Raw genomic sequence first — 22,094 nt, forward strand, 5'->3', positions numbered from 1 at the left:
CAGTGGCTCAGCTGCCAAAAGATGCAGGGACAACTTTTAAACCATGCTCTGTCCAACAGAAAATGCTGCAGGCTGCAAAGTAGGTTTTCATGCTCTATGTGTGTGTTCATGTTCACATATCAGCCTCCTTTCTCAGAAGTGATTTATGTGCCCCTTCTACTTGCAAGCCATAGCATGCCCAACACAGATCCCAGCATTACAACGTGGAGGGTCCTGGTCATCAGGTCTAGGGTATTTTAGGGCCAAGGTTTGATGTGGCTGATGATCACCGGCTGTCCTGCTCAGCTCAATGCCCCTTTCTCTGTTGTTGGGGTATCAGGGTGATTTCACAGTTCAGTTGTCACAGGAATTAAATGGTATCTACGTTCTGTTTGCAAAATATCTCCCCTCACTGCCACGCAGCTGTTTTCCTGTTTGATCTGCGTTCTTCTTTCTCCCTAAGCCAGAGTGGTGCGATGCAGTTGGTGAAGGAAAACAGAGGCAGTTGGCAAGCTTGGGCCCAGTGCAGAGGAGGCTGAAGGGAGGGCTCATGGTGCCCCATAGCCCCTCATGGTGTCCTGCAGCCCCTCATGGCCCTACTGCTTCTCATAGAGTTTGAGTCTTTCTTACTGAGGTGTTTTTTTAATGCCTCTTATACTAAGCTGCCACAGATTCTTGTTTCTCCTTTCTTTTTAATCCCCTGAAGAACCACCAATACCCTTCAAGGAAAAACTGAAGGATCTTGAAGTCTGGGAGAAGGAATCTGCCACCTTCCAGTGTGAAGTGCCTGTTCCCAGTACAGAGACATCTTGGTTCAAGGAGGAAACCAAACTCCGGCAGAGCAAGAAATACAACATAGAAGAAGAGGGCACGTATCGCCGGCTCACAGTCCAGGATGTCACTGCAGATGATGATGCTGTCTATATCTGTGAGATGAAAGAAGGGAGCAGGACCATTGCAGAATTGTCTGTCCAAGGTAAGAAAGAGCATTATTATTTTAGATGGGCCAAGTCTCATCTGTTGAGTGAGAGATGCGTATGTGGGACTCCAGACTTGAGCTTACAAACAGCATTTATCTCATACACACAGAGAAGAACAGCAGAACCCCTACCACGTGAGAAGAGAGCAACTTGTCTGTGGGTCCCTGAGTCTCTTGCCAGGGTTTATCTAGGCCACAGGGTCACAGAAAGAGAAGAGACTGCGTTGCTGCACAAGTCACATCACATAGCAGTGGCCTATGCTTTAAGTGTTTTTCTGGAAGGCAAAGCCTTTGAGCTATAGCTCAGCAATGTAGACTTTCCTTGACGTGATCCCAAGCAATGGATGTGTCTCCTGGCACCATCTCACACAGGTCTTGTCAGGTGTCTGGTAAACATAATGGTAAATCTTGTCTGAGAGTGGTGCAGATCAGATTGGGAAGTTGGCTTGGCAGCTGTTTTATGGTCTGATGCATGGTGCAGCCTGTGGTCATCCATATGATGTCAGACTGCAAACCTGAACCATATTTTAGAGCCCTGACATCTGGAGCTGCTTTTTGAAGTTTGAAAGGCTGATCAAATGTAGATATAGGTCTGTGTCCAAGACCTCTGAGTCCAGTGGTTCAGCATTGAATTTAACGTAAGTATAGAGTTGAGTACCTCATGGGAGTCTCACAACGATCTGCACATCAGAGACAGTTGGCAGAAGGCAACTTCAGTTCAGAACTCATTTGCTATCTGAAAAAGTACTCAGCTGCACGGCTCCAGGACCTGCAGTTCTTATGTTGATGCTGCTTGCTCTGGTGTCATTGACATGTCTCCTGTAATGCAGACTGGAGACCTACTGGATCACACTTGTCCTGTCTCCTTTGAAACCTGACTTTACTCCATCTGAACACAGAATTCTCCGTTTCATAAATTGGTGCTGTGAGTCACTGTGCAAATTCCTTTCTGCCTAGTTAGCACAGACATAAGAGTTGACATGAGTGAAGGCAGAAGGGGTAATTTAGTTTGTGGACATTTGAGAGTTCAAACAGACATCCTTTTGTTTTGATTTCTGCTGGGGCTGAACCAGTCAAATGCTTTGAGTGTGTTTGGCCCTACTAGCTGGTATTCGTTTTTACTTGTTTGTTCTATGGTTCTATGACGTGTTCCATTCAAAAGAGATTGACTGAGCCAGGTGGAGCTCTCAGGAGGGAAAGGAGGCAGAGCCTTCCTGAAGGAGCCCTGTGCTTGGCCAAAGGGAGAAGATTCGAGAGAGCAGGGTGGGGTGGGGATAATGTGAGAGCTTGTCAAAGTGGGCAGCTCAATGGCACTGCATAGGGCAGCACAAGGCAGACACACGGCCAAGCTTCAGAGAGGATGAGCAGAAAACCAGACTACTGAATGCTCCTGATGAAGTGTGCCTGCTCTGCTTCATGAGACAGTTCAGCACTGCTTCCCATGAAATATCTCTAGATGCTTTGCCTGTTAGAGGACACTTCTGCCTTGCAGAAACTGTTCTGGGGCTTGAGACAGTCACAGATAGGGGTGATTTTCTGGTTTTTCTGAACAAACTCTCCTGTGGACAGTCACGTTTTGTAACTCTGACATTATTCTATTAATTCATAATCATGGTAGCATGGAAAAGCTACATGTCAGTGAATTGATTCCACGTGAATTTTCATGTTCACGTTAAAGACACGTGATGGCTTTCCATCTTTCCATCTTCTGTTAAGTTAGGTCATTGGTGCACTTGGCAGCTGTGTCATTTCCTGATCATTCGGTGGAAGCAAAATACCAAAGATAGCTGAAGACCTGTCTGGTTTTAAGACTGACCTATTTCAGCAAAACATTTGTAAGAATTCACAGCATATGCAGAAATAAAAGCCCTATCACTGTCAAACCTATTCTTGACAAAGCCAGATACACTGTGCTTGCCCAACAGGAGACACCGCATGTTAGACTAGGATCACGAGAGACTGTAGTCAAATAAAATGGCTTTTCTATTCTTGAAGGACAAAACGAATCCTTGGGATTATCTGTTGTGTGTAACACAGAGCCCGGGATTTCACTGAGGGATGCATGTGTAGTGTCTACCATGTTTTATTGGGTGACAACTATTGACTAACCTGGCTGTTGTCCGAGTGGTCCACTGTTACCGGACACCTTTCTATCTGCTGTTTGTGAACCATAATTACTTTCCTGTTTAAAGGGAACATCATTAAAAAACTTCCACGAAAGACTGCAGTTTCAGTTAACGACACAGCCATTTTCTGTGTGGAGCTGGACAGTGAGTGCCAGAACATCCACTGGCTGAAAAACGCAGAAGAGGTGAAACCCAGCGATCGAATCTCCATCACGCGCTCTGGCAAACAGCACACCATGATCATCCGAGAGTGCACGATGGAAGACGCCGGTGAGATCGTCTTCCTGGCTGATGAAAGCAGGACTTCTACCCAATTCACTGTGACCAGTAAGTTTCCCTTGTGCTCAGCCTTGGTGTTGTCACAGAGGGTGGTGAGGCGCTGGCACTGCTGCCCAGGGAAGAGTGGGTGCCCCATTCCTGGAGCTGTTCAAGGCCAGGTTGGATGGATCCCTGAGCAGCCTGATCTTGTGGGTAACAACGTGGAAGGGGATTGGGTCTTTAAGATCCCTTCCAACCGAAACCCACCTATGATTTTCTGATCCCTCAGTGTGCAAACACTCCTGTATTAAAGGCGTTCTTTATAGATACTGCTATGATGAGTTGTGTGGTGGCCAAAGAAAGTGGGAAGTTGGCCTGTCAGAAACGCCAACAACCTGATGTTATGGAGAGATCAAAAGAGCCAGAGAAGACAAGTTCTGGGGAAAGAGCATGGCACAACATCCCAGGGCATTCTCATTCACAAGAGGGTGGTGAGGCACTGGCACAGGTTGCCCAAGGAGGCTGTGGATGCTCAGTCCCTGCAGGCATTCAAGGCCAGGCCGGATGTGGCTCTGGGCAGCCTGGGCTGCTGGTTGGTGACCTGCACACAGCAGGGGGTTGGAACTGGATGAGCACTGTGCTCCTTTGCAACCCAGGCCATTCTAGGATTCTGTGATTCCATACTGGAACAGATATAAAATGATAACTGTGTAAAACATGGAGTAAAAGATGTGTGATTTGTCCATACCAGGAGGTGATTAGAAAACAATTTGTAAGCTACAAAGCTGCTTGCATTAAAGGAAAAGAAAATAAAAAGACTGCAAGAAAAAGGGAAAATATTTCTTCCTGAAAGTATGACTTCCTTCATTTTGTGGAGACCACAAAACCCTATCCTCTCTCATTCTCCTTTTGACACAACAGCACTGGGAGGACACTGTGCATTGGTGGTAGCTATGCTAGAAGTGTAGAGGCCTTTGGATTGTTTAGCTTTACCTAGGAGCCTGAAATATAGGCAGGGTGAAGGATTCCTTCAGCTGGCAAATCTGATCTGAGCAAGGGTCTCACGCTAAGCAGCAGCAGGAGCAGTGTAGCAGATCATGGACCTGAATTTGGGTGAAGCTGCCTGATTTTATGAAGCTATTCACATTTCTTTTGGTGCTGTGCTTCCCAAATGAGTGGTTTCTGGCTCTGCTGAGGCACCATTCTGCATGTTGAACATCAACTCTACTCACCATCTGGGAAGATTAGTGCTGCCTTTCTCCCACCAGCACCACCGAATTGCAATTGCTCAGTGGTAAAAAAGGAATCCTTAAAGAAAGGTTTGCAACTGTTGTGTTATCTAAAGCACTTGGGGTATTCTGATGCTATTAAACTATATGTATTAATGAGGGGGGAAAAAAAAGGTGGGCATCTGTACTGTTGTGATGGTTCCTAAGTTATTTGGAAAGCTGTACCATCCAACCACTCATTCTATTTGATGGAGGTGACAAAGCACAGTTTAATTTCTGACTGCTGTTCAAATTATGAAGCTAGAGCTGGTTCCTGGAGCAGAAAAAGCTCAGAAGCTGTCCTACAAGCGGGAACCTCTGAGCAAAATATGACATCTCAATTTCTGGTGGTAAGGTCAGCAGATCTGATTCCAGCGTCTGGCTTCTGGCTTCATGCTATGTTAGTGGGACCTTTGGCATCTAACTCTGACCAGCAGCTGGTAACAGTGCACCCCAAAACAGCTGTGTCTATTTATGTAATGAAGGAAAAGTGTATCGCATTGAGATTTCCTATTTTTACACTTTGCATTTTTGATTGGCTGCTGGAAGAATCCTGTACATCGTGTCCACACCATTTTCAATTAGCTGGATGAGTCTTTTGTTGGCAATTTAATACCATTTACTAGGCAGGCAATATTTATATATTATTTGATCAGGCTTCTGCATTTTTATTATGCCCGTTTTGCAGAAGGATAAACTGAGGCAGAGAACAGCTCAGCTCCTCCAGTCTTTAGTTTTTAATCTAGATTCAGCACACAGGCTCTCTCTACAGTCATGAATACTTAAATATCTTCAACTTGTGGCTCATTACTTCCATTTCAGGCTGCCCAGAGAAGCTGTGGATACCCCATCCTTGGTGTTCAAGGCCAGGTTGGATGGGTGCTGGGCAGCCTGAGCTGGCTAGGGGGCAGCCAGCCCATGGCAGGAGGGTTGGAGCTGGATGGTCTTTAAGGGTCCTTCCAGCCCATAGAATCTGTGATTCTATGATTTCAAGCATGTCTTTTAAGATGGGATGGGTTCTCCCAAATGTGCTGTTCTCCATAGGATTAAAATTGGAGTCTGGATGGCTGACTTAAACCAGACACCAAACTTTCTGATGGCCAAAATTAAACGAAATCAATCCTTTACTGTGTCAGTAGTCTGTAACTAGAGTGCATCAGGCAATTCCCAACCTCCTGCCTGTATCAGTGGCTGCACATAGCGAATAAGTCTGATGGGATTTTAACCTCTAAAATGTTCAAAAGCAAGCAGAGGGTGAATGTATTCAATATGCAAATACCTGCAGGAATAAACTTGTCATACATGACCTCAGGTGCCAGAATGGCCACATCTCTTTGGCTGCAGGATCCCATGGTGAGGACGTGTCTTTGTGTCATTTCCTTTTCAACTGTATTCCTCAGCCCCCAAACTTGGCTCTGCATAAATTGTTAAAACATGTCTTTCCTGACAGAGATCCCTGATGACAGCCATCACTCCTGGGATGTTTACAAAATGCCTTCTGTGTGGGAGTGGCACAGAATTCAAAGGCAGAACAGGGGGGAGATTCCCAGAAGAAAGTGGCTGTGGGGAACAGCCAAGCTCATGGACCAAGCAATTGAGTCCATGGAGGAACGGACTCCAAAACCACTGCACTGCTTATTCATATCTATCATTTACCTATAAAATGTTGTAGCCGTGCCACGTTTAGCTGGTCTGTGCTTAAAACTGTTAAGAAGCCAGACTAAAACATTTCCATGCTTCTGGAACAGGTTCTTGAGGAGAAATGTAGACTGTAGGCTCCTGGTGGAGGAGTGGATTTACACTGCCTCTCAGGATGCCACGTCTGTGCGTAGAGATAGCAAAATATCCCTGTGCTTTTCCTTACGTAGTGGACAGGTGGATGAAGAGCAAAATCCCTTATAAATATATATTTTTAAAGCCTGGATTCACACCACAATCTCTAATGATGATTTTATCCACTTTCTGAGTGCAAAAAACAAACAGTATCAGCTTGCTTTATCCAGGAACTGTACGGGAAGTGAGATGGGTCTGTATCTAGCACTGAAAGCTTCAGCCTATGAATTGTTCATAGTAAACTCTGAAAGGATCTTCTATCCTTTCTTTTGCTTTGCAATGCAAAGGTTTTACAGAGATTTATTAACTCAGGATAATGTTTAAGACCATTGTGAGCTCTAGTTTTTCTCAGTCAGATACAGTGGGTTTCTCACTGTTTTTCACCTTTGGAGCCTCCCATCCCTGGAGGTATTTAAGAGACATGGGGACACAGTTAATGGTGGGACTCAGTAGGTCGTGCTGAAAGTTGAGTTTGATGATCTGGAAGGTCTTTTCCAACCCAAATGACTTTATGATAAAATTTCTGTACGTATTTCTGTTCAGTTCCCAGAAAGCCTCCCACTCAGCCCCCAGTTGACCCCGTGGTGAAAAATAAAACAGAAACCTCAGTGACGCTGGCATGGTCCCCTCCGAAGATGCACCGCCCCATTCCAATCGATGGCTACGTTGTGGAACGCAAGAAACTGACGGGCTTTACCTGGGTGAGGTGCCACGAGTCTCACGTCCCTGTCCCAGAGTTCACGGTGAGCAATCTGTCCGAAGAGGCTGATTATCAGTTCCGAGTGTCTGCAGTCAATGCGCATGGACAGAGCCCGTATCTGGAATTCCCAGGGAGCATGCACCTTGGTAAGCACAAAAACCCCCACAGAAATGGATCAGTGTGTGCTGAGCAGCTGTGTTGGGTCCCTGAAGACATTTCCGTTGGCTTTAAGGAAAGCAGTGCGTTAACGCACCAAAGTCTTTCATTCTCTCCTAGTTTTCCTGTCTCGTTTCAGCCTCCACCTACTGCTAAAGTGATGCAAGTTATGTTTCTGTGACAGAGCTGTGAATATCCTTATGTTACCTCACATGTGCAAGAGGCAGAGCTTTCTGTAACAGGTCTTAAGCATATAAGTGCTTCTTCTGGTACTCATGCAAAGGGAGAAGTAGAAATGCACTCATGATTTAATCTTCCATCCATAAATGAGATACCAGCCTTGCATCTAAAAAGTGTTCATGTGATGATCATGATGCCATGAAAACCAGGTTCCACTTGGTTTCTCCTTCAACTCAGAGCAACTAGAAGAAATGCAGCATTACCCTTTATTTGTTGGGTGCCAACGTGCCACAGAATCACTGTGTGCCATGGGGTTGTTTCTTCCTTTGATTCATTGCACTGAACAGTCTCTGCTTAGACTCTGGTCATTTCTGTTATTGTGTCATTCTTTTCCTTTGCTGCCTGAATATGCCTGTGCTTCCCTGGAATATCTAGAAGCAATTAGTGGGTGGGGTAGACTTCTGAGGATCTTTCTGAAATATAAGAGCAATACGTCTCACTAAAACAATGTAACACGCTTGCTAGGCATCCTGAGTGGCTTGAGATGCTTAGCAGGTCTGTTATGCCTTGAAACATCTTAGTTAATGTATGCCTGTTGTTCTATCTCTGCAGAAAACAGGAGTTACTCTTGTGCCACAGGTCAGTTAACTGCAGCTGTAGAAACCAAATCCCATTCATCAATCATGCGCTGTATTCAGTGCATGCAAAACATGTGCAGGATTTTATTCTCATGTCTCATTTAGTCTAAGAACTTTGTTCTTAGGAAGACCTGTTCTGTTGCATGGCCTTTTGACCTCAGACATACAAGTTGTTCTTCTTCCTCAGAACCAGTCCTGGCTGTGAAATCTCCCCTAACAACTGGTGAGGCTGTATCTGGAGGGGATGCTGTGTTTACTATTGACCTTACAACAACATGTTCTGGAACTTGGTACGTCAATGGCAAAGTCTTACAGGAAAGTGAGACCTGTATCATCAAGAGAACCCAAACTACTCACAGTCTAATCATAAAGAACGTCACCAAGAGCGATGATGGAGCAGAAGTGAAATTTGTTGCCAAAAATGTTGATGTCAGCACCAAGATGAGAGTGAGAGGTATTTACTGTGATTGAATGATCAAGCATCTTTCAGTCAAGGCATAGTTGCTGTGATCTGATGATTAGGACTGGGGCTGCAGGCATTCACTTTCTGTACCAAATATCTGAAACCGCATCACATGGACTAATGTGGGTCCTGGTAATGGCCTAAACATGATAGCACTGAGTTTAGAGTAAGCCAATCTACCCAGCTGGGTTGCTGAACTAGAGTGCTTCGTGCCATCTGGTGAATGTCTGCAGTCCACAGCCACTGGTCAGTGCATTCAGTCACCAGCTCTACCACTGCATCACCTTGGAGCAGTACTTTCAGCTCCAGGTTCAGCCAGCCCTTCTGATTGCACTGGGTTCATTTAGAAGTAGAGCAGCAATCATGACAATGATATCTCTATCAATCAGCTTTGCATGACAAAAGATAACGAATAAACGTTCATTATGGGAGGACCTGTTTGTCTTTGGGTGAAGACCTCTGCAGAAGCATGTTTAGAGCATTATTAATCAGTAGAACGAGATGTATTTTTTCTTAGGGAATATGGCAAGAAGACCAAATTAAATTAAACATCTTAAATTGCTTAGTATTGACACAATAAGAGTGCAGGAACAGAACATGTTGCTTCTTCAAAGATCTTGCAGCAAGCATTGATCATGTTGGCCTGATATAAATCGAAATAACGAGGCCTTTGCTCCTGACAGGTGCTGCAGTGAGATTTACCAATAAGAGCAAAGATGTAGAAAAGATCTCTGCTCGGTTGCGTGAGGAAGCCAAACTTCAGGCTGAGCTTTCAGACACAGACGCTACTGTGAAGTGGATGAAGGATGGGAAGGAGCTCAAAGCCAATGAAAAACATGAACTGCAGACTGTGGGGAAGAGACGCGTCCTGAAAATTCACAACATCGCAATGGAGGATGCTGGAACTTATCAGTGCATCTGTGAGGGGGATAAAATGCTCTATCAGCTTTCAGTGAAAGGTATGTGATGGTCTGGGCTGTCTTCTTCCTGCTCAAAGCCAACAGACTGCATTCACTTGACTCCCCAACAGTGCAGCTGCTTTCAGACAGCATCTGGAGTGTTTTCAGTGGTTATTTTGACTTGAACTGGCAAATCCACTTTGTAGAGCCACCTGATTTCTGTATTTTGTCCTGTGATTTGTCCCTAAGATACAGAAGGAATCAAGGGAAAGATAGGAAAAAGAGCATCCTAGCCCTCCTGCTCCTCTCTCAGGGTGGCCAGAGGAGATGATGTAAATAGTTTTTTTGTAGCAGTGATCCAAACTGTGGACCATAGCTATGAGGAGTTACTGGGGTGTTTACAGAATCACAGAATTGTAGGGGTTGGAAGGGACCTCCAGAGATCATGAAGTCCAACCCCCTGCCAAAGCAGGTTCCCTACACCAGGTCACACAAGTAGGCATCCAGGCAGGTCTTGAACATCTCCAGAGAAGGAGACTCCACCACCTCCCTGGGCAGCCTGTTCCAGTGCTCCAGTTTACCTAGCTGTCATTCCATGGTGGTTTTTTTCTTACACAGATGTAGTGAGAAACTTAACTTTTCCACTCAGCTCCCTGTTCTGCTGCAGGCTGCAGGTCTCATCTCTGAGATCCACATGCTGGGCCTTGATTGCAATAAATGAGATCCTTTGTTTTCTCCATTGGAAGATTTTCTATTTCTGCAGAACTCTCTGCAGATTACATGAATACAAATGCACGTTCTTTCCAGCAAAGCTTGCCTTTTTTTGTTGTTGTTGTTTTTTACACTGAGTATGTATGAGGCTCTTCATCACATTCTCCTGGCTTGTCACCCTTGTTGATCCATGCAGAAACAACAAAGCCCTAGAGTAATGTATGCACTTTGGCATTGGAAAGCTTACTTAATTGGTTATTCTCAAAGAACAGATTCCAAAGAGGCATGGAGACAGCTCCAAACAGAACTGAAAAATGGGACTAAATTTATGGAGAGCAGAACTTTCTGCCAACACTTGTCAGCTAGTCTTAATTTTGCTTTTCTTCTCTCTGTCTGTCGTGTTAGCATAATATTTCACACTGGCAGCTCTGCCCCTAGAATTAATTGAATTAGCTGATGGACATTTCCATGTGCTTTGCACTGTAATGTGACTATCAAATGAGTAATCAGTGCTGTTATTTTAAAATCTCTGCTGGCAAGCTGCAAGACAAGCAACTGCTGCTGGTAGCTTGGTTACTGCAGAATCAGCTTTCATACATCTCATATATAGGGGAGGGACCCTTAAGGGTCAGCTAGTCCAACTCCCCTGCAATGAACAGGGACACCACAGCTCCATCTGCCCTGTCCAACCTGCCTTTGTCCATCCCCAGGCTCACAAATCTTATATCCATGCCATGCTCTCCCAGTATTTCACCATGCTGCATCACCGCCTGTGTCTTCTGTTCCTGTAAATCAGAGCTAGCTGGTAAATCATCTGATGTGAGGATCAGCTGTGTCTATCACATGGGCATCACGTGGCTGCTGGGAGGCTCTGTCGAGCTGCAGCCAGAGGTGTGTCACCCCTGGGCCTCGTGCCCAAAGGAGCCCACAGGAAAGCGTTCTTGCAGTTTGTCATGCACTGCACTGCCACGAGACTTCACATGCCAGACATTCTCTGATATGTGACCTCCTGCATCCAGGCAGGACATCTGAGATGTCCCCTTCAGCCTGCTGTGGCTGCTGTTTCACCCTGGTTTTTCCAAGGAAGGGGAAGGCATGTGAATGAAACTGTTCTCCTGCTCTTCCTCCCAAACCTTTCGTGCCACGCTGGTGGAGAAGCAGAGATCTCAGCAACATCCATCCTTTGCAGGGAGGTTGGGTACAAGAGGTGTTGTTATCCCATGAAGGAAGGTGGTGGAGTCATCATCCCTGGAGGTGTTCAAGAACTGTGGAGATGTGGCCCTGAGGGATGTGGTCAGTGGGCATTGTGGGGTGGGTTGGGATTGGAATCAAAGGAGGACCCCCATGTGTTTCACCAGGAAGCATTGCTGGTAACAACAGCTTTGGAGCAGATTCGGGTAGGGTCATGCTCAGCTGGTCCAGTCCAGAGGCTGTTCCTCCTTGCTGCAGCATCTGCAGTGAAAACCAGTTTGTGTGGCTGGGCTCACATCCAGCAGTGGTGAGGGGACTATAATTATAAGAGACAGTTTCTGAAAAATGAATTAAATTTGACTGTATTATAGGATGGAGTTAAATGTATTTACAGGATCTTGGGCACCTCAGTGTGCATCAGCAAGCTTTTGAGCTCCTAAAACACGGGTGTTCTGTAAAATGTTGTTGAATTTGTATTACACATGGATGTTCTTGGAACTGCAGAACAAATGCATGCATAATTCAGACTTTGATCTTAGCAGCTTTGACTTCACAGTCTCAACAGACCAACTCAGTTGTGGGCACTGTTTAAAAATGATATGTCAACAAGGAGTTGGAAAACAAACTTCATTACCTAAGGTAAAACAGGACTGTGGCCTTAGGCTTAAACTTCTGGCAAAGATAGTGGTGAGGTTTTGAATATTTGCAGTCAATTATTCCGCCGTGTGTTAATAGGGGCCAGTTTCATCATCTAACTTCCATGCTCCAGTTAATTTCCAGAAAGGAATTCTGTTTTTCTTTTTCAATCCTAAGTGATATCTCCATCTTGATTTGTTTGCCAGGAGGTTACAAAGCAGTAATTGAACATCGTCCATTGCTTTTCTTCCAGTTTGCATATTCCAATTCTTTCCTTGGTTTTCCTATTTCAAATATTTTCTTGAAGCCTAGGACTTCTTTTGGCTCAGTCCCCTGTGTGCTGTTTGTCCTTTGCCTGTTGGAGATGAGATAATTTGGTACATGGTTTATAAAAGCTGCCAGTTTGTTGGCTTCTGAACTGGAATCTAGCAATTAGAACCAAGAATGAACGTGTACATTTGGTCTTATGATAAATGAATACCTCATGTTCACCAATGTCCCTGCAATTATTTACCATCCCTGCGTATCCATATTTTGTTTCAGCACTGGCAAACTTCATAAACAAAGAGAAAACTGGAGGAGTTATCAGGGCTGTTGCTGGAAAACAAGCTGAATTTGTTTCTGAGACCTCAGAAGCCAACGTCATGGTTAAGTGGTACAAAAACGGCAAAGAAATCACAGCCAGTAAGAAATTCACAATGGAAGATAAAGGGAAACTGCATAAGCTGGTGGCTTCGGCTGTGACAAAAGAAGATGAGGGAACATACATCTGCAAAATCGGAGATGACACTCTGATTTTTGATTTGAAAGTCTCAGGTAAGTTTGTGAGGCAAACGTGGGATCAGAATCCGTGTTAAGCACTTAAGACTTGGTTCATTTTACTTGTCTACTTTTACTTGTCTAACCCTGTGGCTTTCCAGCATTTAGGACAAAGATTGCACAGTACTATTTAAGTGTTCTGACCTTACTGTGGTCCCTATGCAAATCCACAGTATGAGCAAATAACTGAACCATGGTGTGATGAATTCAGGTCAGCCCTCACTCCAGCTGGGGCTGGAGTCACAACTTGACCCCTCACATCTGACCTTCATTCTTCTAGCTCATAAATTGCCTCAGCACTTTTATCTCTGATCACATTATCTCTGAACCTATGACAGAAGTCCTAAATTCTTAGCATGGGAATCCTGTCTCCTCTTTTGACAAAGTAAACTCCATATTTGGAGAGTTCAGGGTCTCCTGCTGTACCCAAAGGACGTTGTGATCTCTGAGGTGTCTCCCTGAGGTGCTGTAAGCACAGCCATTAGCTCATGGCATGTGCCCATCAGCATAAAGTGCATGTAAAGCACTGTCAGGTCAAGCCTGCAGGAGTAATGCTTGTCACTGACATGTTCCTGTTCAGGGTGGAGCTGGAGGGTAAAATAACACAAGAAATTTTCAGTGAAATTCAATATCTGTGAAATTCAGCTGACAGATTCGCAGAGCCTGGGGGGAAGTTCTATTTTCTGGCTTGTACCTTGAGTCTGCTTTCTATAACCCAGTCCTCAGTCACAAACTGAAACTCTACTGAAAGCCTCTCGTTGAGTAGGCACATGCTGCAGTGCCATGCTTGTGACCTTTAACAGCAGAGCCATGTTATTCTGGTCACAGAGTCATTGAGATTGATAAAGATCCTCTAGCCCAGCTGCCCAGTCATCACCATCGTGATGCTCACCATCTAACTAACCAAAAAACTCAGCAGACCTGATAAAACGAGCACAGCACTGGATTTGGGATCACTGGGGTTTCCTAAGGTATTGAAGGATTGCTTGCAGGTGGTGTTGGTTCAGGTATTCATTCTGCACCCCACCTCCAGTTCTATTTGGTTGAGAATCCTACGTTTTGCAATTTCACTTTGAGTATAATTCAAAGACCCTGGATTTACCTGTTGAAAAACTGATCTAAAACAAGCCAAGAAGACTCCATTTGAACTGGCTGATGCAGAGCAAAAGATATCCCCAAAGGACAACTTGCACTCTTCGATGAACATTATTGGATGAGAGAGAAGATTTTAAAAGTTCTGGGGCTGTCTTTGAGCATCAAATGCAGAAGAAGGCTGCATGATTCCCTGAGATTGGATGCCTCCTGCTTCGGTGGCCATGTGTGTAGGGATAAGGGAAGCATGGCTGTAACTCCTATCACAAAGCATCACGTGGCTCAGACAGAAAAGCCATCAAGCAGGGTTAATTAGGAGCCCCAAATGGTCACAAGACAGATTACTTTCCTACCCCTAAGACTATCTGTATGGTATTGATTTATGCTATTAGTTCTCAACAGCCTGACTCTAGAGGGACTGTTCTTCTTTGGTCATCTAATTTTAAAAGAATAGATGGCTCCCAACTATTGCAATTATTAACAAAATATTTGTTCACTGCCATAATGTGCCTGGCACAGCAATTGGCCTTGGTGCTTTCAGTGACTGAAAGCAACAGTTGTTGCTAAAAGAAATGCAATACTAAGCTGGGACTGCCTGTAGCTGACAGCCATCAGTTTGCTCCTCAGGCAGGTTCTGTCTGGATGGAACGAAGGGCATGAAATGCTGATGTGCTCATCAAATGCTGCTTGTTAGCTTAGAGACAGGGTGTTGAATAGGTTTGTTCACGTATTGCAAACACATTACTTAGCTGCCTTCATTTAGCTTCAGAAAAACATGCAGAATACAGAAATGATTAAAAAAAAAAAAAAGAAGCTGCACAGCTGCACTCTTTACTTACACAGGTCTGTCATTAATGCCTCGGTGCAGAACCAGCAATCTCATGACACACTGGGATACCTGGGTGCATTATAATAGGATGTCCACCAGCACTGAGGCTAAGCACTACTTGAGAAGGATGAAAACAGAATTGCAAAGATTTTCCAGTTCCACTTGTTTGGCAAAACACACTGACTGTTATTTCTCTCACAGCAATTCTGCAGCAATTTTACTTATGGAAACAGTCACATTTGGAGGCTTAACGTGTTAATACAGAGTCATAGAATAGCCCAGCTGGAGTGTACCCCCCTGGATTAACAAGTTCAACTGTGTGTATGAGTGTGCACGTGTATGTAAGATTACCTTATTCATATGTGTCTGTGTATAAAGCATTAATCAATAGCCAGCTGCCAAACTGGAGGCCATTCTGTACTAGCTGTCTGGATGACCTGGAACTTGAGCAATGAGTATCCCAGCACAGGTAACTGCAGTATCTCAGCTGGAGGACTGGCTGTGTAAGAGCAGCTTTAACACTGTCGTAGTTAAATTACAGCAGAATCATGCACATGTTTGTATGCGAGTGCCTCCAGAGATGAAACTTGATCACCCAAGTGTGATGAGCAGAGAAATTACAATCAGTTCTAATTGTATCTTAACTCTGTGCTGGATAACCCTGAGTCAGGGTGTAAACCACTTCCTCTTTTTCTCTTCAGATGAAGCCGTTAATTTTGTCAACAAGCCCAGAACAACTCCAGAAATATCAGTCAGTCCTTCTGAAGACCTGGAGCTGGTGTGTGAGGTGTCAGCTGCAAGCGGAGCTGTCGTATGGAAGAAGGATCAAACAGAGGTAAAGCAGGACCAGAGGACAACCATCATTTCCCAAGGGACACACCGCAAGCTCATCGTCAAAAACGTGACCCTGAAAGACCAAGGGAGCTACAGCTGTGAAACAAAGGATGACAAAGCAACATTCCAAGTCAAAGTCAGAGGTGAGAAAATGCTTGGAATCCCAGGGATAAAGGAATGCTTCATTTTGCGTGTCTTGAATTTGAAGGATCAACTTACAGCCTCTCTGGTGCAAAGCATTTTGGCTGTAGGACTTGCTTTGTTGTCAAGTGTCGTAGCAACACTGCTATGCATGTGCTTTTACATCCAGCAGTGAATAAATCCAACAAATGATAGGCAAGGAGGGTAACTTCTGCACCTCTCACAGTCAGCTGGTGTGTGCAGGGTTACAGAGCAAGGGCACACCGTGTGTGCAAGGAGAGAGAAAAGGGGAGGCGTTTGAAGAGATCTGGTTATGAAATTTGAATGACACAAATAGGTGGAAAATGCAAATAATCACAGACTCATAGAATCACAGAATGCCCTGGGTTGCAAAGGAGCACAGTGCTCATCCACTTCCAACCCCCTGCTGTGTGCAGGTCACCAACCAGCAGCCCAGGCTGCCCAGAGCCACATCCATCCTGGCCTTGAATGCCTGCAGGGATGGGGCATCCACAGCCTCCCTGGGCAACCTGTTCCAGAGAGCTGTTCCCTTCTGATCTAGTGGAACTATAGAGAGACATCAGAAGAGAAAAAGAGATGAGGGAGGGGGGTTCAGGCAGTGCATGCAGGTGCTCAAAATCTCCTGTTCAAATCTGTGTTCAGACTATGAAATGTTTAGCTTTGTCCCATACACCTTTCATTTCCCAAGGCAAAATAGAGAGGAAAGTGCTTTCCTGTCTTAATGAGGCATCGTGATACTCCCTGTGAAGGGCAACTATAGTGAAAGGGGGGGGGGGGAAATGGAGTAAGCTCTGCAGCAGACAACAGCAGAAATCTCTGTGTGACTGTTGTGATCTCCCTGCAGAGAAAGAAGACGTGTTTACAAACAAGGAGAAGGTGCAGAAAGAGGTGAAGGCTGCACCGACAGAAAATGCCACGCTGAGCTGCGAGGTGGCCCAGGACAAGACTGAGGTGAAGTGGTACAAGGAGGGGAAACTGCTCACCTCGAGCAAGAAGTTCAGGGTGGAGTCTGAGGGCAAATTGCGTCGGCTGGTGGTGAGCCAGGTGGAGAAGAAAGATGCAGGGGAGTACAGCTGTGAGGCTGCTGGCCAGAAACTGACCTTCAAGATCCATGTCACAGGTGAGAGAGTTGTTTGTCAGCACAGAATGGCCCATGAGTTTCAATAAGTCCAAAGCAAAATAAATCACTCTCCAGGCTACAGGGACTGGGTAGATAGATCTTCACTGAGCAATGAGAGGTCAGGCAACCAGTTTATGTGTACACTGTCACACAGATGCTTATACCTAGATGTCTTAGTCTGTGAGCTGAATCCCACTTAACAGTCTTTGTTCTTTTATGAAAATGTAGTGAAGTAAACAAATTTATAAACTGTTGTGATTTAGAGGGATTAAAGTAGGGCCAGTTGCCTTATTTGTAGTAAAACAGGGCTGGAATCATTCTCGAGAAAGCATCTAGAGTGGATGAAGCTTACGTCTGAGTACCAGCAGCAGATGAGGTTAGATACCTACTTGTGCATGACATCATGGAACAAAATGACAGGTATCGTCCATCCATAGAGATGGAAAGAACCTGAGCTTCTCAGGCACTGGAATATTTTACTCAGAAGCAGCTGCTATATTGTCCTCAGGTTGTACACAGGGCCATGTCCCATCTGAGTGAGTCTCCTCACTATGAATGGGGCCATTCTAAAATGACAGAACTACTTGAAAAGTTCTTGTAAGCAGGAGTTTGTATTTAAGATGAAAACTACAGAATGTGTGAACATACTTGTTCACTGTAAATTGCTTCTTCCAATCTGCAGAAGCAGAGGATGCTTTTATCAACAAGGAGAAGGTGCAGAAGGAGGTGAAGGCTGCACCAACAGAAAATGCCACGCTGAGCTGCGAGGTGGCCCAGGACAAGACTGAGGTGAAGTGGTACAAGGAGGGGAAACTGCTCACCTCGAGCAAGAAGTTCAGGGTGGAGTCTGAGGGCAAATTGCGTCGGCTGGTGGTGAGCCAGGTGGAGAAGAAAGATGCAGGGGAGTACAGCTGTGAGGCTGCTGGCCAGAAACTGACCTTCAAGATCCATGTTATTGGTAGGAAACACATTTTGGTTGACATTTCATTTCCTTTTTTTTGTGTCTGTGTTTTCTTTCCTCCTTTTTTGTCTGTCCAGAAAGTAGGAATACTGTTGAGGTGCCTTTTGATGTTTGTCGAAGCTAACATTTCAGTAAGGTTCTGTAGGGCACAACACTTGTTACATGTAGGTATCCTGATATCAGCCACTCAACTGCCTGTAATTCCCCTTATGCTCTGATATTGAATCTAGAGTTTTTGCTAGCAGGCACTGCTCTATAAAACCTCTTCCATGGTGGTATTCCTTCTCTTGTTTTTGCTACTCCGGCATGAAAGTCATTGTATTTTCTCCTTTTCGTGTCAGTCTTTTCTCTGCACGATGTCATATCTCCCAAAACAGAAAATTTCTTTGATTATTCTGCAGTCTGGCTGTGGAAATTTGTATGTGAACGTGTGCTCTTGACTCTGCCATGAAACTGTTTTGAGAAGGATGAAAAAGAAATGCTTACAAACGCGTGCAGCTAAAATCATGATTTGTTTTTAACAACGTTTCATGCAGCTCCTCCCCTACGACTGCTTTCATCATCAGCTGTCCATGGATGTCCAACAGTGATGTATACAACAGTGTGCAGCACTGCCCTACTGATCAATATTTCAGCAGTAGTATTTACAGATCTCTACTGTGGCTGCACTGAGGTTTGGTTGGTGGTGGTAGCATTTCCTAAGAACTTTTGGCCAGATGCACTGCACTTTGCCTATGGCTTGTTGAATCCAAAGTTGATGACTGTTCATTCCGTGTTCTATAGACGTAATGACCAGTCATGAGTCCATTTATTTTTTCTATTTGCACATTTCTCATTAGTCTGAGGGTTTAGCACAGAGGCAGATCTGTCATTCCAATTGCAGTAGAGATTGCTTTGGTGGCAATATATTTTGCACAAAATCCAGTGAATTTTAACTTATGCTCCAGATAGCCATGGGCACATCAGATGCATTCTGAGTGACATTTCTGAACTGGCTGATGACAACGTTTTTTCTTTTGTTTTATTCATTGTTACACTCTACTGGCTTTGCTCATAAGTCAACTTGTTCTCTGTTAACTTTACAGCTCTTGTCTCGTATTCTGATCAGGACAGGGAATCTATTTTCTCCTTTCTTATGGCATTAAACACATTGGAGCTTAATCCTGGTGGCCAGGGTTTGGCATTTTATCAGCTATGTGGAGGAGCAACTGTACTGGGAGTCTACTGACTTTCTGCTCACACACAGGCTGGAGGCCTGGAGTCTTTGCAGGACATAGCTTGCGTTCTGTTCCCTTGTAAAGGTTGCAGTCTTTGCTGCTGTCTCTGTCTAGGGGCATTCTGCTCCTTCTGTCCCTGTGTGCAATATGCCTCTGCTCTTGTAGGAGAAAGATTTCCTTCTGCCTCTGGTGTAGACTCCAAACTATCAGCTCTTACTGTTCACACACAGCCTGGATGTGATTTGGGGCCTTTGGATCTTTTTCATGAGTTGTGTAGCTCATGCTTTTGGCTCAGCAAATTGACAGTTGGATTACAGGAAGGGTAGGTTTGAGAGGAGTCTGCCAGAGAAAATGGAACATGAACAATGATGGAAAGACCATGGCAACAGCTGGAATCAACCAAGTTAATTCTCAGTGGCCAAAGCCAGCCCACATATTATTGCAGAGGTGTAGAGAGAGAACACAGAAATGTAATGCTTTTACACTTGAGTTTTGCTAGCTGAGGGCTATTCTTAGCTGTTTGCCTCAGAAACGAAAGGTTTTCTGTTCTCTTTCAGACTGGATGACCTCATGGCTGCACAGGGTAATGTAATACCTCCCCCTCTGCCATAAGTGGAGAGTGCTTGCCTAGCTACCGTTGCTGTATTTCTCATGTGTACCACTGTAACATGACGTGCAAGTCCAGCACTCACTGCAAAATGATCCAGTGTGAAAGTCAGGAGGGATTATGAGTACTCTGAGTGGTTGGCTCTTTCGCTGCAGAAATCCTCATCTTACAAGCTTATCCCAAAGTGCAGTGGCTTTCTGAGTCTTAATTTATCCTCTTACCATTGCACTCAGAAAGCATTTTAGGGTTCCTGTACCCCAGGGATCCGCTAGCAGCACAGAACCATCCCATTTTAAGGACATCTTGAAGGTTAAGTGCTCAGTGTTGAGCATTATAGGATGCAGATCGGCCTTCTTGCTTATCATAAAAAAAAAGTGCTGCACACCTTGGAGACCTATAGAAAAAATACAGTAAAAAGGGCTGATTCTGCCATCTCATTATCTCAACATTTGTGGTGCACACTGAAATCCTTATTTGAAGTGGGCTGAAGCTCCATCACCTTGATCCTAGTGGAACTTCACCTGCAAATGGTGGTAGAAATTGGAAACGTCGTCTACACTGACTACTTGCTCAGCTTTATGATGTGTTTCTGAGGGGGATTTCTGGCTAGTGTAAGTCACTTTGTAAGCTCATTAAAAGATACAGTCACATTTTCCCATTGCTGTAAAAATGCTTAGTGTTGAAGGGCAAGAATGCAGAAGATGAGTAACTCCTTCTGTGCTGCTGTGGTTGAACCCAGCAGCAGCTCAGCACCACACATCTCTGCTCACTGACCCCCAGGTTGGATAGAGGAGGGAACTGAAAGGACAGGAGTGTGAGAACTCATGAGCTGAGGTAAAGGTAGTTGACAGCTAAAGCAAAAGCTGTGCATGCAAGCAAAGCAAACCAAGGAATTGATCTGCCAGTTCCCATCGGTGGGCAGATGTGCAGCCACTTTGAGAAAAACAGTTCCCATAATGCATAATGGTTTCTTGGGCAAACAAGATTGCTCTGGACATTTCTCTCTTCCTCCTTCTCCCCCCCAGCTTTTATTGCCAAGCATGATGCCGTATGGCTTGGTACATCCCTTGAGCTTTCTCCCAGCCCAAACCCAGGACACTTGCTAATTTTTAGCAAGTAATATTAAACTTAGCACTCACTGCTGCTTTGGAACTTGTTTGATTAATGCTTCCTCGATATTTATCATCCAAGTTTTGGATAGAAGCTGAAACGTTTATGTTTTTTATCATCCAGTTTTTAATGCAGACCGTGGTGTGTCCTTGAGCTCCTACCAAAGTGTTGCTTGATCTACAAGTTGGCTGGAATGCATTTGTGAGAAGTTTTGCATCACTTGGTTGGTACAGGCCATGTATGTTGTTAATAAGCAAGCCTTCTAATCTTCATAGAACCATTTAGGTTTGAAAAGACCACTGAGATCCCCGCATCCAGCCTCAACCCATCCCACCATGCCCACTGTCCACGTCCCTCAGTGCCACATCTCCACGGTTCTTGAGCACTTCCAGGGATGGTGACCCCACCACCTCCCTGCGCTGCTGTGCCACTGCATCACCCCTATTTTTAAGAAGAATTTGTTCTTAACATCCAACTTGAACCTCCTCTGAAAATCATCAGTCAAAACCGGGGCTGTTGAAAACGAGTGGAGACAATGCTACTTCTACAGTCAGTACAACCAGGGAGCTCAAACGTAGAGCATAGAAACTGCATTCTTGCACTGGCTTGCTGCTCTGCTCTCTCGCCTTCACTGGACTGCAGTGCTGGTGGCAGAGCCATGGTGTGAATCCTGGGATTGCGTGTACTGCGACGGTCAGCAGCACAGGAGCTTGACCTGAACTTACCCTTCCAGGCAACCGCTGCCACCCAGAGATCAGACACCATGCGGAGGAGAAAGTCATGAAGGGAGGGAAAAGGATGGTAGCAGGAGGTTTCACAGGGTGACAGTGGGGAGGAAGGCAATAGGAAAGGTCACGGAGGGGTTTGCCATGACTGCTGGGGAGCAGGAGCCTTCTTGGTCACCTGAGCTGGGTACGCCTGAACATGTTTGCATGAATGATCTGGATGAATGGTCTTCCATGTCTGCACTGTAAATAAAGGGCAATGTCAGTCTCCCCATACCTGCTAGTCCTGCATTTATCCTTGGAGCCTGTGCATCAGTAGCAACTTCAATACCCTGGGATCTTTCCTGGGACCCAAACAGGCATAGGAAGCTTATTCTGAATTGGGCTGCTGTTAGTAGCTGGCTAGCACTAGAAGTCCACCATGTAAGTGCATCAGAAACACTCTGCACTTCTACAGCTTTTTGTAGGGCAAACCATGGGGTAAAAATGGAAGCCCATTTGTTTAGGGTTTTTTTTCTGTTTCCCAACCTGCAGAAGCAGAGGATGCTTTTATCAACAAGGAGAAGGTGCAGAAGGAGGTGAAGGCTGCACCAACAGAAAA

General features: G+C 45.0%; 1 protein-coding gene across 31 annotated transcripts in view; it reads left to right on the top strand.

Annotated features, from left to right (window-relative positions):
• The window catches only part of OBSCN (obscurin, cytoskeletal calmodulin and titin-interacting RhoGEF), a 176,423-nt gene that overhangs the window by 12,315 nt on the left and 142,014 nt on the right, over positions 1 to 22,094 (top strand). For 30 of the 31 annotated variants that reach the window (XM_042888386.1, XM_042888391.1, XM_042888394.1 and 27 more), the window contains exons 3-12: positions 686 to 955; positions 3,151 to 3,411; positions 6,987 to 7,289; positions 8,305 to 8,571; positions 9,264 to 9,539; positions 12,561 to 12,833; positions 15,459 to 15,734; positions 16,598 to 16,873; positions 17,556 to 17,831; positions 22,028 to 22,059. In XM_042888386.1, the coding sequence (XP_042744320.1) occupies positions 686 to 955; positions 3,151 to 3,411; positions 6,987 to 7,289; positions 8,305 to 8,571; positions 9,264 to 9,539; positions 12,561 to 12,833; positions 15,459 to 15,734; positions 16,598 to 16,873; positions 17,556 to 17,831; positions 22,028 to 22,059 (2,510 nt within the window). Of the gene's footprint in view, positions 1 to 685; positions 956 to 3,150; positions 3,412 to 6,986; positions 7,290 to 8,304; positions 8,572 to 9,263; positions 9,540 to 12,560; positions 12,834 to 15,458; positions 15,735 to 16,597; positions 16,874 to 17,555; positions 17,832 to 22,027 lie in introns of all 31 variants that reach the window. The other variant, XM_042888385.1, reaches the window with a different exon arrangement.

The sequence above is a fragment of the Lagopus leucura genome, unplaced genomic scaffold (assembly GCF_019238085.1).
Source record: "Lagopus leucura isolate 7727_CA_CO unplaced genomic scaffold, USGS_WTPT01 Super-Scaffold_100157, whole genome shotgun sequence".
NCBI lineage: Eukaryota > Metazoa > Chordata > Aves > Galliformes > Phasianidae > Lagopus > Lagopus leucura.